This window comes from Bactrocera latifrons, unplaced genomic scaffold, assembly GCF_001853355.1.
Source record: "Bactrocera latifrons isolate USDA-ARS-PBARC rearing strain unplaced genomic scaffold, ASM185335v1 scaffold_59, whole genome shotgun sequence".
In the NCBI taxonomy this organism is placed as follows: Eukaryota; Metazoa; Arthropoda; class Insecta; order Diptera; family Tephritidae; genus Bactrocera; species Bactrocera latifrons.
This window is the reverse complement of record NW_017537256.1, coordinates 818992-831542: the sequence shown is the minus strand read 5'-3', so window position 1 is coordinate 831542 and position 12551 is coordinate 818992. Positions and strand designations below refer to the sequence as shown.

Sequence of the window (12551 nt, the reverse complement as noted above, 5' to 3'; positions counted from 1 at the left end):
CATTTAGCTGTGGTATTTGTTTTCTAATAAAACTAAAATAAATCTGAAAGGTATGTGGGCAAAGAAGCTGCTGGCCAGGAGTAGGTTCCGTGACACAATCATCCAAGTTATCAGGGATGCAATCGAAGTGAGAGAGGATTTCAGAATATTCATCCCTACGTTCCTTCATAATCCCAGTTTCCAGGTATCTAATAGCAGCCAGCAATATATCTGCGGGCTATGTCCACGCATGTTATATGTACTAAGCATTCAGTACCATCGTTGGTGTGATAGGTAGTGTGGCACTGACACTGTTCTTGAACGCATTGTAACTGTGACTTTACTGAACGCCGTTCACCAGACAAATACACCATAGTATTAGCTTAACTACGGCTTCGTCCAAACCCACAATTTTGGTGCCACTAAAATTCAATGTAAAGGAGACACAAGGTGGCTTCTAGTCTAGAACTTCACATTTACATTTCTAACAGCTCAATATGCGACTTTTAGAAAATAAAACTTATGGCTGAATTTTTTTTATGACATGGTTTATGTATATTTCCGCTTCCATGGGTACATAAATATTTTTTTTATTTTCACGTAGATCTGATTTTATTTTTAAACATTCAAAAATATTAGCTTAACATATACATACATATATATTTACAAAGAAACATTTTAATGAAATAAGCGAATTAATAAATTATAATGATTGTTGAGTAAATGCACGCACCGCGTTGCATCTACCGCTTTCATCGCCACCGCACAACAATAGCAACAAATCATTGCCGGTTGACGATGATAGCATGTCACTCAGCGGCACAGCCAGTTGTATATTCCGGAAATAACCGAAAGTGCTAAGCACCCAACCCTGTATGAAGGCATATCTGTGCAAATAATAGAAATCCTGTTGCTGCTCACCCAAAGTCAATAGGAACAATTCACCATCGCCCATGGTGAATGTATGCAACTTATCAATGCGCATTGGCAATTTTATGATTTGCAGAAGCTTATACGAGCTTACGCTTTCGCGAGTCAATTCGTAAACGTTGACGTTATGGCATTTGTGGCAACTTAACAGCAATTGATAACGTTGTGGTTGCAAAGCCACCATCTCCAACACATCATATGGACCATCAATAACTTGTGCGAGCTTGAAGTGTTCCGTTTCAGGATTAAAATGATAAATGGTCACTACATGTTGATTGTTCACCACCGCACTACTAAGTAATGCTGTAAAATTTTTGAACTTGAAAAGACGCATGGACTTGCCCATACCAAAGGGTATCGTTTGCCAATCTGCGATATCGTCGCGTTCATCGTTGATGCGCAAAACGCGCACCTCATTACGATTACGTGTCTCATCGACAGCATGCAGCAGCAGGAACGTGTGCTGCTTGTCGCTCACAAGTAATTCTACGCTCTCAATGAACTTTTTCATGCCGAAAACTTTCGCAACTTTACGACCAGTCACCGTTACTTTGCTCTTCACCTTTTTATAGCGATCGTCACAATAGTTTTGTGTCTTCACCCATATGGTGTCTGTGCGCGCCGTCAAGTAGCTGCTGGTAACATTGGTGATGAACAGACGACGGCTCTCTGCAGCGAACTGCACCTGTAGCAATCGATGCTCGCACATAGAAATGTGCTGCAGATTAGTGAGAAAGGTCTCATCCACGCTTTCGTTGGCATAATGTTTCAGAACCTCCGTGCTGAAGTCGAAATCCAGATAAAGCAAATGTTGCTGGCTGACATTGTTGTGTTGGCTCAAACATGCATTCTGTGTGCTAAGCAGTTTGGACAACTCATCCACCGCATCGGTTAATTCTTCGCGGTAGGCGTCATTATCTTCCAGGTCAATGACATCTTCTGGATCGGCCTCCACTTGTAGCATATCTGAAAGTTTCTCACTTGTCTCACCAGTTTGCATAGTTCTAAGCTTAGATTTCATCGGCATGTTGCCAACGAGCACCAACCCCTTTACAAATGTGCCTTGGTCAATGGTGAGATTGTCGAAATGATAGTTAGCCGCTGTGAGAATGCTCTGTTTATACATATCTACCAAACGTTCGCCATTCAAATTTAAAACATGCACAGGTCCATTAAAAATTAGATTGCCTTCAACCAACTTTTGTCCATCAATCACTTGTACATGGCCACTTTCCTTGAACACCATATCATCGACCGGTATGCCGTTTATTGACTGCAGCAAAATTTCATTATTTAAAATCAGGTTTTCAAATACCAAGAAGCCTTCTACATTCTGCGGTTCGCCGTTCAGCTTTACGCGTTTCGACAGCAAATAATCAAGACTCAAATCGTTCACATCACCAATTTCTATATTCTCATCAACCACTAAGCTATACATCTTTACTGGCGGCATCAAACCATTCGAGGTGGTATATATCTGCGAGGTAGGCATGCCATTAACGAGACCCTGCACTAGCAGTTGTCCGACGATGGGTGGTATTTTGAAATACAAGGGACCTTCGATCGGCATGTCACTAGAAACGCGATATAGGGACGCATGAAAACGTTGCACATCTATCGTATTCAATGTAGTAACACGCAATGGACCATTGACCAAAGCACGCTGTAAACGCAACGGTTTATGAAACAACTTGCCGCTGGTAATGGTCTGCGGTGCGGTAGTATTTTTTAACAGGCAATCACGCGCTATGTATTTTAGATCCACGCCTTTAGGAAATGTGGTGCGCGTACACATTCTACTTATGATGGGCTGTGTCATATAGACAGTACCCGAAATTACTTGATCGCCGCTGCGTCGCACCGCATGTCTATAAAGATATTGCAGCAGCTCGTATTGTTTCGTGCTGCTGGCAGCAGACTCATTCCAATAAGCATTACCATGCACAATCAGATTGCGCCAACGTCGCTGTGGTAGCTGCTGCAGTTGCTCATTGAGGGAAGTGTAACGAAACGAGTTCTCGAATTTGCCATTCACATCGCCTTGTACAGTGAGCTTTGATAAGATTAGATCACCTGCTAAGACAACCTCTTCTGTGCGCGTATCGATAAAAGTCTTTGTGGATTCATCATTTATAGTCTTGACGTCAAGATTGGTTAAGCGCAAATTGCCAAAAGTATAGTTGCCAGTTATTTGCTGAGGTTTGGACTTTAAGAGGACATTGCTGAAGACATCACGCATATCAATATTATTTATTAGAGGCGTTTTTAGCATATTTTTCACAGTCAGTCCTTGCATAAATACTGTGGAACCATTTATTACCGCATTCTCATTGTTGCGCACTAAATCCGCAACATAGTCCATCCATTTTATGTCATTTATGTTATCCACTTGCAAGTTTTCGAGGAATTCCACATTGCCCTTGACTAATAAATCTTTATGCAGCACAAGCTTCTCATTCTCCACGGACAACCTGTCGAAGATCTTATCGAAGGAGATACCATTGATCTTATGTAGGACGATATTTGTTGCTTGTAGTTGATATGGCATATACAGGTGCTTGAAAAAATGATCCCGTTTTAATGGTGCTTTTAAATTTATGCCATTCAAATAAGTGTAATTTAAATGCTGTTCCACAAATGTGTTCTTGGTAACCACGAATCTATCGAAAGATTTTTTACCAAAGAAATGGTATTCACTCTTCAGTTGCGACTTCATAACCAAGTCACTTGTGGACAAATTTTTTAACTTTGCTGCCGTTAGGTGTTCCACGGTGAGTGGTGACTGGAATATCTTGAAACCGGTTATAATTTCTGAGTCGCCACGACGCACGACATCCTCGGATAATTCCAGTAAATTTGATTTATATGCCTTACAGATAACGTCACCATCTACTTGGGCTTGCATAAATATGAGTAAAAGTGGCGTCTCTAACATTTGGTGACCACTGGCGAGTAAATGTTGTGCGGTGTGGTGGTCATTTAAAAATGTGGTTGTAAATTTAGGTATGGTTACTTTAGCATTACCAAAATGAATAGCTGCGCGTATATTCTGTGTAGTAATAATAGGATAACAAGTACGGAGTTATAGGAAAATTTTGCTTACTTTGTACAGTACATCAACTTTTAGTATATCTCCCTACCTGAGGTGTATTTTGTAGCAAGTAAGTCTCTCTCAATGTCGACTTGTCAAAAGCTTGACCATTCACAAAAACCTCCGTTGACAGGCTGTTATCAAGTTCCAAATTATCCACCGTTAAAGTGCCGTTAATGATTACTTTGCCTGTGTAGAACTGATGAAACTGTAATTTCGTATCATCGTTGCTACGCTCCACTTTCGGTTGGTAATCAACTATTAGATCACCGGCTATGCTCATTTTTTTCATTTCAATTGGACCTTGAGGGAAATTATGGTTCGTATTAAAAGTGATATATTATTAACCATTAAATATTCCTTATATAGTAAGACTACTATTATACTTTAGAAGAAGCAACTCTAGCTTATCCTCATTAGACACAAATATTTAAATGGTAATATGTAGGTTAGTTAATATACAGGTATGAATAGAAGTCTAATAACACAAATAAGGGTTACCTTCAATTAAGTCATCTCGGCCACTAAACGCTATATCTTCGGTGAAATTTAAGCCATTTACCAAATTCGCCTGCATTTCCTTCGCATTTATTGTGTCTATCATCATTTTCGAGCTTACTACCTGTGGCTCCTTCAGGTTGAAAAGTTGGGCAACCACTAAATCATTTAGTATTGGTGTCCATAGGGAGTCCACTTTCGCTTCACCTTGCAATTTTAGAACACCTTTCAGTTTACGATCGCGATTACGTAAAAACAACGAGTTGAAAAACTCATTTACTGAAACATTATTGATGCGCTCCACGCTTAGTTCGCCCACCATGATAGGCGCATTGCGAGATTCTTCAGAATTCTCACGTCGAGTTCGAAACGATTGCCGTGTCAGTAACTGCGATGTGCTCAGCACTTTGGTGCGTATTGCGGAGCGTATGGAGAGAACAGGTTGTCGAGTACTTGATGTATTATCCAAGTGGAAACCTGTTTGAGAAACAAGTTGTAATGTATAAGATTTTCACAACTTGTTGTTGCATTGATTGTAACCTACCGGGTAGAAGTGAGCCATTGTACAAAAGATTACCGACATGCAGGCGACGAATCCGTGCCACAGGCGGGATATCTAATACGAAGCCAGGTTTTTGGTGTACTGCTCGCATGAAACGTGCACTACGTTGGGGCGCACGTAACTCCTCCACACGCCTCAATAATTGCAGTGGACTCTGTAGCGACTCAGCCACAATTTTAATAATCCCTACATTGCCCGCTTGCAGCCGGACCGGATGAGGCGCTTTCAATGTCTTAATTTTAGGACGTAAAATAAGTGCAGCTTTCCGAAAGGTGTCCATAGCGGCTTTACGTTGCAACAACAAACTGCGAAGACGTTGCACGGTTCCTTCGAACTCGTGTCGGTGTAGTTGTAGTATATTGAAATCTGAAATTGGTGTTTAGGAAAAATAGCAACGAATAGAAAACTAGGTAAACTGACCTTCGAGCAGAGTTTCATTCATTGCCAATGGCGCACCCAAACTCTGGCCATCCGCTGTGATAACCTCGAAAATACGCAACAAAGTATTAAACGGTCGCCGGTAACTCAGCAATACAAACGATTCATTCTGCGCACTCACATGGGTTATTATTTGACTGACATCGCTTTCTTTTGCCGTGTAGCTCGCATAGCAGTCCATACGCGCGTTCGGATAAGCATTAACAGCTCTCTGGTTTGTACCAACCAAAAAATGCTTTCCCGCGCCGAAGCGTTCGAAGGTCAATTCTTTACCGTTAAAATTTCGATAGAGTGAGAATTGTGTCTCATCACGCTTCATCCAAAAACTATTGCATTTCTGCTGTTGTGCCGCACATCCAATCAGATAATTTCGTCCATGAAAAGTGTAAGCATGTATGATGGTCGAGGGTATCGTGAGTGTTTGACGATTGCGTAAATGCAAATCGGTTGTGCTAACTTCATAAACAACGACTATAGTCTAAGGAAGCAAGCAGGTAATTGTTATTTGTCGTGTATAGTAAAAATGTATTTTTGTAATAAATACCCGTCCCTGATGTTTTATAAGACGTCCACTAAGCAAAAATTTCGGTGTGGTGCCAATTACTTTCAACACGTGTATAGCTGGTATTGTAAGATCTTCCACCAACTCAAAGAAGGTATTCGACCACTCATAAGTACTGCAAACAAAACAATCATAATTACCATAGATTGAAGAGATATTCAGCTGGTAGAAGAACACCTGTTCCTTCCCAACAGTAATTTATTTCAAATAAACCTTTTTTCAGAGAATCAGACAATATAATCATGCTTATATTTAAAGACTTTGAAGAGTTCTTGTGGATATTGCGAAGATCTACCTATGTTTTCAAGAGCTCATAACTAGTTTCGAATTTGTTTAATCGCTAAACTGACGTTGAAAGGTTCTGCGGAATATTTATGGTTCTTTGCGCTTTGGCAACGGCGAGTATCGCATTCATTGGAACTATGACGATGATCCTAATGGACGAAAACTCCCCAGCTCTGAAAGTATTAGACGCTGTACTACACGAGAAACACCTAACACATAAGCGGTGTCTACGCCAAATATTAATGAAGAAAATGTAAACTTAAATCAGGTATTCGGGTTTTAAAAAAAAAACTAATGGAAAACAAAAGAACGATATAACGTTCTTTCGCTAGTGCTAAGGGAGAGAGTAGCGGCCATACATACGTACCGTAATTTTGATTGTAGTTTTGTGTAATTCACGGCCGTTAAAAGCATGATTTGTCCCTCATGAGCACTGAAGAGGAAAAGTTTACGAAATCTACCATTTATGGTTAGCTGTTGTATTGGTTCGAAATTCGTTATAGTGTCCTTATTAACTTGGAATAATTTTGCCGCCTCAGCGTTTTGCGCCAATACAACGGCATTCAATTGATAAATCTCCAAATATTCTTCCAAAGCCACAACAAGCAGCAAATAATTGCGCCAAGCAATCACCTTTAAAATTGAATAAAGTTTTGTCAATTAATTGTCTAGATGAATGCATAAATAGTTTTTACTCTTACCTCCGCTGCTATGGGTTCATGTTGCCGCACACCACCAGCCAACACGCCAGCCAAGGATAAACGCTTTTCCACTCCGCTCACGATCAGTGTATATAACTCGTTGCCATGCAGGATGAAAATTTGTTCAGTCGAGATTTCCTGCATAATATGTAAGTTGCGCTCATTTTGAATATTCATATCCATGAAAGGTAAACGAAATTGCAATGCATTTTTCGGCACACTTGTAGAGGATTTGGGCGCGCATTTCGATGGTAACGGTGGTGTTGCGGGTGCAAAGGGCACCACATTAGCGGCATCAGGTCGTAGTACTTGGTTTAGGCACTTCAAATGAAAGAGGATATATTTTTTTTTTTTGTAGTGCTGGAAATACTCTGTTGCACATTTACTTACCACTTGTAAGGAGATAATTAATTGGAAATAAAAGTAAATATGCATTTCCATTAGAAGGTTTAATCAGAACAACATATGTCTGCAATCTACAATTAACTTTTTATGATTTTTCTTTTCATAGTTTATCATTAAGTGTAAAACGTGTGTAATTTTGTAAGAGTTAACGGATTGTACAACAAATACGAGCGCTCCAAAAGAGAAACAAATGAAAGGCGAGTATATAAATGGAATGTGATAAGTTATAGCGTCACAAAAAAGGAACTGGCAATTGCAGCGGGTTATGTATATAGCCTAACCGAAAAGGTGTGCATTTTTACAACGTGTTATGCTACAGTAGAGTCTGCTTTACACCAAACACGTAATAATTAAAGGGTTACGTGGGTTTTGGCGGCTGAAAAAATTCCTATTTTCCACGTTTTTTTCGCATTATAAATGAATTAATATATATTAATTATCCAAGAAGTATTTTCGTATTTCTAATCAAATTTGAACTTATTTTTTTTTTTTTTAATTTACAATGAACTTTAATGAACCAATAATGTACCATTTTCTGTACTTTTTGCCATTTTTCCGCTAGCGACATTATTGTATCAGTGTCAAACTTTTCTTATTTCTCGGCGAAAAACTTAGCATCAAAACTTCCCAGTCAAGCCGAGTCATCAAAGATGTGTGTGGTCTAGCGTTGTCTTGATGGAAGGCGAAGCCTTTTCTGTTGATAAGTTCAGACCTTTTTTTTCGATTGCTTGCTTCAATCTCTTCAGTTGTTAATAGTAAAATGTAATAACCTTTCCAGGCGTCAATCCTGGCTTTACGACCTTTTGTTGAGCTTCACCATGCTTAGAACGTGATTTTATCGCACATTATTGTCGTATTTGATCCACTTTTCGTCTCCTGTTCCATTCACTTCAGAAATGGCTCGATTTCATTTCGTTTCAGCAAAGATTCGAAGATGTTAATTCGGTCTTTCCCAAACAGCGACCTACTTTTTGTAACCAGCATTTTTTAAATGGTTCAAAACCGTTTGGTGATGAATGTAAAACTAAATTAGCGATGTCATGGCTGCTTATGTGACCTGGTTAGTCTTTTCTATAATTTCATTGACATTTTCAACCATTTCACATCGAAATTTCCATAACGGAAGCGAGCGAATCATTCCTGTGCTACACGAACTGTACACAAGTTTCAAAATATAGCGAATTTCTTCATTATTTTCACTAATTTTTGAACAGCTGTAACTTTTTATTTCAACCGATAACCAATTTACCTACATATATACATATGCATATCACTTGTTAAATTAATTATAAAAGTATCTCTTTAAAAGCAATTGAATTCATAGAAATAATATATATTTTTGTTTTTCATTTTTCCAAACGGTCTAATTGCGCGTATCCTAAACTCAACGGCGTCTCTGCTGGATTAACAATGATAACATTAGCTTTCGGCTCGATCGGCGGAAAACGTGAAAAATCGAAAGGAAAATGTTTATAATTTGGAAAGCTTATTGAAATGCTACAAATCTCGGGAATTGCATCAAGCACAGCACGTTCTGCAACATACGCCGCATATTGGACACTAGTGATGATTACACCTTTCTCTGGATCACCAGCAAACGATTGTAATATTAAGTCACGTACTTTCAACCAATGTGTCTTGAAATCAATATCAACTACTTTGGAGTACTGCCAGCGCGCATTTATATCTGTACACAAAATGCGGTCGTCCATATCGCTGTCTCTTATACACATCTAGATGTGTATAAGAGACAGGTAGTATTCTTTGTGTGTGCGCAAACGCATATGTGAGTTCACTTTGAATTCGGTCACGCTGTGTACGGGCTGTCTCTTATACACATCTAGATGTGTATAAGAGACAGTTGTGTTGCTTCCCCTTATAGTAGCCCTGGTGCTCTTGCTCACCCAAACGATCCCACGCCAATTCTTCCACGATCAAATTTGACTCTTCGACTTGCTCATATGTCTCTAGGAAATGTTGCGTAAGCGTGAGCGCAAATTCTTCAGGTGTATGCAGACCATGCCTTTGAGCGTGCACATAAATTGTATTTTCTTGCACATCACTGCCGATGATATCCGTATTGTCCGCTAATGTCAAATATAATCTATTCAATTAAACTATAAATAATAATGAAAAAGCAAGTACCTTCGTAGTATTCTTTGTGTGTGCGCAAACGCATATGTGAGTTCACTTTGAATTCGGTCACGCTGTGTACGGGTCCATCTTTCTTCAGTTGAAACACACGCACTCCCTGTTTACCGTAACCATAATCGCCCATTCGGTAATTAGGCGCTCGAGGATCTGGTATTTTCGTGACTTTGCTGGGATCAGCATTATGCAATTGACGAGTGAACATCGTGACAACAGAAAAGCAAAACCGAGATTATTCGTGTAAGAATATTGCCAAAGATGCCTAAAGTGTCTACTTGACGTCTTTTATTATACCGCATAATATATGCATACCTAAATTATTATATCTTATCAACTTGAATCAAAAAGTACATATGTATGTATGACATGAAGAGAAAAAACCGAAAGTGAAGTAATTTTTTTTCGAAATCGCAGGGGATTATCCAGACCACACTGATTAGCAACGATGATACTTTTATCTACTTATATTTGAGATAAAAGTTCTAGGTGTATATCACGTCAATTGAAAAGTCCCCGGCCTACCATAGGGAATTTGTTTTTTGTCCAAAATTTATTTACAATTTCATTGAACTTAGCTCCCTTCAAGTATTGATTATAGCGACTTTCATTTGCCATTTTTGTAGTGGGACTTTGAAGAGCAATTACCCGTCTGAAGAACAGCAAAGCGGCGGGGCAGATGGATTGCCGGCAGAGCTATTCAAACACGGCGGCGAAGAACTGATAAGGAGCATGCATCAGCTTCTTTGTAGAATATGGTAGAAAGTAAGCTTGCTCAACGATAGAAATTTAAGTCGGCTCTGCCCAATCTACAAAAAAGGTGACCCCAGAATCTGCGCCAACTACCATGGGAAAAGCCTCCTCAACATCGTATAGAAGGTCGATAGAACCGTATTGAGCGTAAGGTTATATTATATATAGTCCACCGTCAACAAACTGATTGGACCTTATCAGTGTGGCTTTAGGCCTGACAAATCAACAACAGACCAGATATTCACCATACCCTGAGTCAAATCTTGGAAAAGACCCGTGAAAAAAGGATCGTCAACTACCACTTCTTCGCCGATTTTAAAGCTGTTTATGCCGCGATATCTGAATTTGATATCACCGCAAAACTAATACGGCTGTGTAAACTCACCTTGAGCAATATCAAAAGCTCCGTCAGGATCGGAAAAAAGTTTCAGAAAAGGAAACTCCCTATCGTGTGACTGCTTCAATCTGCAATAATTCGAGTATACAGCTACTACCGTATGCCGATGATGTTGATATCATTGGCCTCAACATCCGCACTGTACCTTCTGCTTGCTCCAGACTGAAATGACGCTGTCATCAAACGAACAGTCGTCAATTTATGAAACTTTGCGCACTAGCAACAGCGAGTATCGCATTCGATGCAACGATGAGCTGTGCGAGTTATATGACGACATTGACATATGTAGTGCAGCAAATTAAAAGCAGGGGCTGCGCTGGCTAGATCATGTCGTCCGTATAGATGAAAACGATCCAGCTCTGAAAGTATTCGACGCAGTACCCACCAGAGCAAGCAGAGGAAGAGGAAGACCTCCAATCCGTTAGAGAGATCAGGTGGAGAAGGACCTGGCTGCACTTCGTATCTTGAATTAACGGCAAATTGCTAAAAGAAGAAACGATTGGCGCGCTGTTGTTAACCCGGCTATAACCGCGTAAGCGCTGTCGCTGCCATTAAAGAAGAAAAAGAATAGTCGCTGTGGATGGTCCTTCCTTTTTCAAGGTAGGCGATAAAAATTATTTCATATGCCTCCCAAAATACAAACGTCATAGCCTTGCCAGACGACTTTTGCTTCTTTCCATGCTTCGGAGCGGGCTCGTCGTGAGCAGTCCACTCGGATTGCTGTCGATTGGACTTTACAGTGAAATTATGGAGCCATATTTTATCCAATGTCACAAATCGACGCCAAAACTCGGGCTTATTACAATTGAACATTTCCAAATACTGATCCGAATCATCAACACGTCGTTGTTTTTGATCAAAAGTGAGCTCGCGCAACACCCACTTAGGACAGAGCTTTCTTATACCCAAATCTTGATATCTTTAGAGGGCCCGCTATCATGAAGAATTTCACTTTACCATGATTCAAAGTTATTTTGTGGGTTGTTTGATTTTTTCGTCAGTAGTAACTTCTTTTGGGCATCCACTGCGTTCACCGTCTTTGGTGTTCATTTCACCAAGTCTAAACTTAAGATTTCAATCCTTGATGGTTGATGCTGAAAAGCTAATGCTTATACTCGATACTCGTCGATTTATCACACTTCAAGCGCTTATAGAGAATTTTAAGGGATCGAAACAATTAAGCTGCAGATGGAACAAATCGAGTTTCTAGATGTTTTTGTTGGATCTTTCACATCTATCTGTACTGTGCGTTCAACAGACAACTTTTCGACTAATTTTAAGCCATCCTGGAAGAGGAACGGTATAAAAAAAATTTACTTAACAAATAATTAGCCTCCCTATATAAGTTATTTATTTCAAGCAATATCCAATGGACCTTTATATATAAGTAATTTATATATAAGTAATAATATAAAATTATATATAAATGATAAAAGTATCCCTTAATGAATTGATAGAAATAATATAATTTTTTGATTGTTTTCATTTTTCCAAACGGTCTAATTGCGCATATCCCAAGCCCAACGGCGTGTCTGCTGGATTAGCAATGATAACATTAGCTTTCGGCTCGATCGGCGGAAAACGTGAGAAATCGAAAGGAAAATGTTTATAATTTGGGAGGCTTATAGAAATGCTACAAATCTCGGGAATTGCATCAAGCACAGCACGTTCTGCAACATACGCCGCATACTGGACACTAGTGATGACTACACCTTTCTCTGGATCACCAGCAAACGATTGTAATATTAAGTCACGTACTTTCAACCAATGTGTCTTGAAATCAATATCAACTACTTTGGAGT

At 39.5% G+C, this 12551-nt stretch overlaps 2 protein-coding genes and 1 pseudogene across 2 annotated transcripts in view; all 3 read right to left on the bottom strand.

Moving 5' to 3' along the window:
- Positions 1-625: 625 nt before the first annotated feature.
- On the bottom strand, positions 626-7654 carry LOC108974849. The gene is made up of 9 exons (XM_018942940.1): positions 7437-7654; positions 7047-7367; positions 6713-6978; positions 6043-6175; positions 5481-5976; positions 5043-5426; positions 4502-4975; positions 4050-4303; positions 626-3958 (listed from the first exon to the last, which is right to left on the bottom strand). Exons 1-9 carry the CDS (start codon positions 7485-7487, stop codon positions 683-685), a joined length of 5655 nt encoding a protein of 1884 aa, XP_018798485.1. The 5' UTR covers positions 7488-7654; the 3' UTR covers positions 626-682.
- A 1025-nt stretch (positions 7655-8679) lies between these two features.
- On the bottom strand, positions 8680-9913 carry LOC108974784 (annotated as a pseudogene).
- Positions 9914-12181: 2268 nt separating this feature from the next.
- The window catches only part of LOC108974747 (uricase-like), a 1247-nt gene continuing 877 nt past the window's right edge, over positions 12182-12551 (bottom strand). The window contains exon 2 of the mRNA XM_018942774.1: positions 12182-12551. Within this exon, the coding sequence (XP_018798319.1) occupies positions 12232-12551 (320 nt within the window). The 3' untranslated portion in view covers positions 12182-12231.

Bases quoted from the DNA above. Each gene is read 5' to 3' on its own strand.
- LOC108974849 (XM_018942940.1), bottom strand. From the start codon at position 7,487: ATGGAAATGCATATTTACTTTTATTTCCAATTAATTATCTCCTTACAA. The intron at 4,976-5,042 runs GTAGGTTACAAT...TTTCTCAAACAG, and splicing joins CAATGGCTCACTTCTACCCG to GTTTCCACTTGGATAATACA. The intron at 4,304-4,501 runs GTAACCCTTATT...ATTTCCCTCAAG, and splicing joins CCGAGATGACTTAATTGAAG to GTCCAATTGAAATGAAAAAA.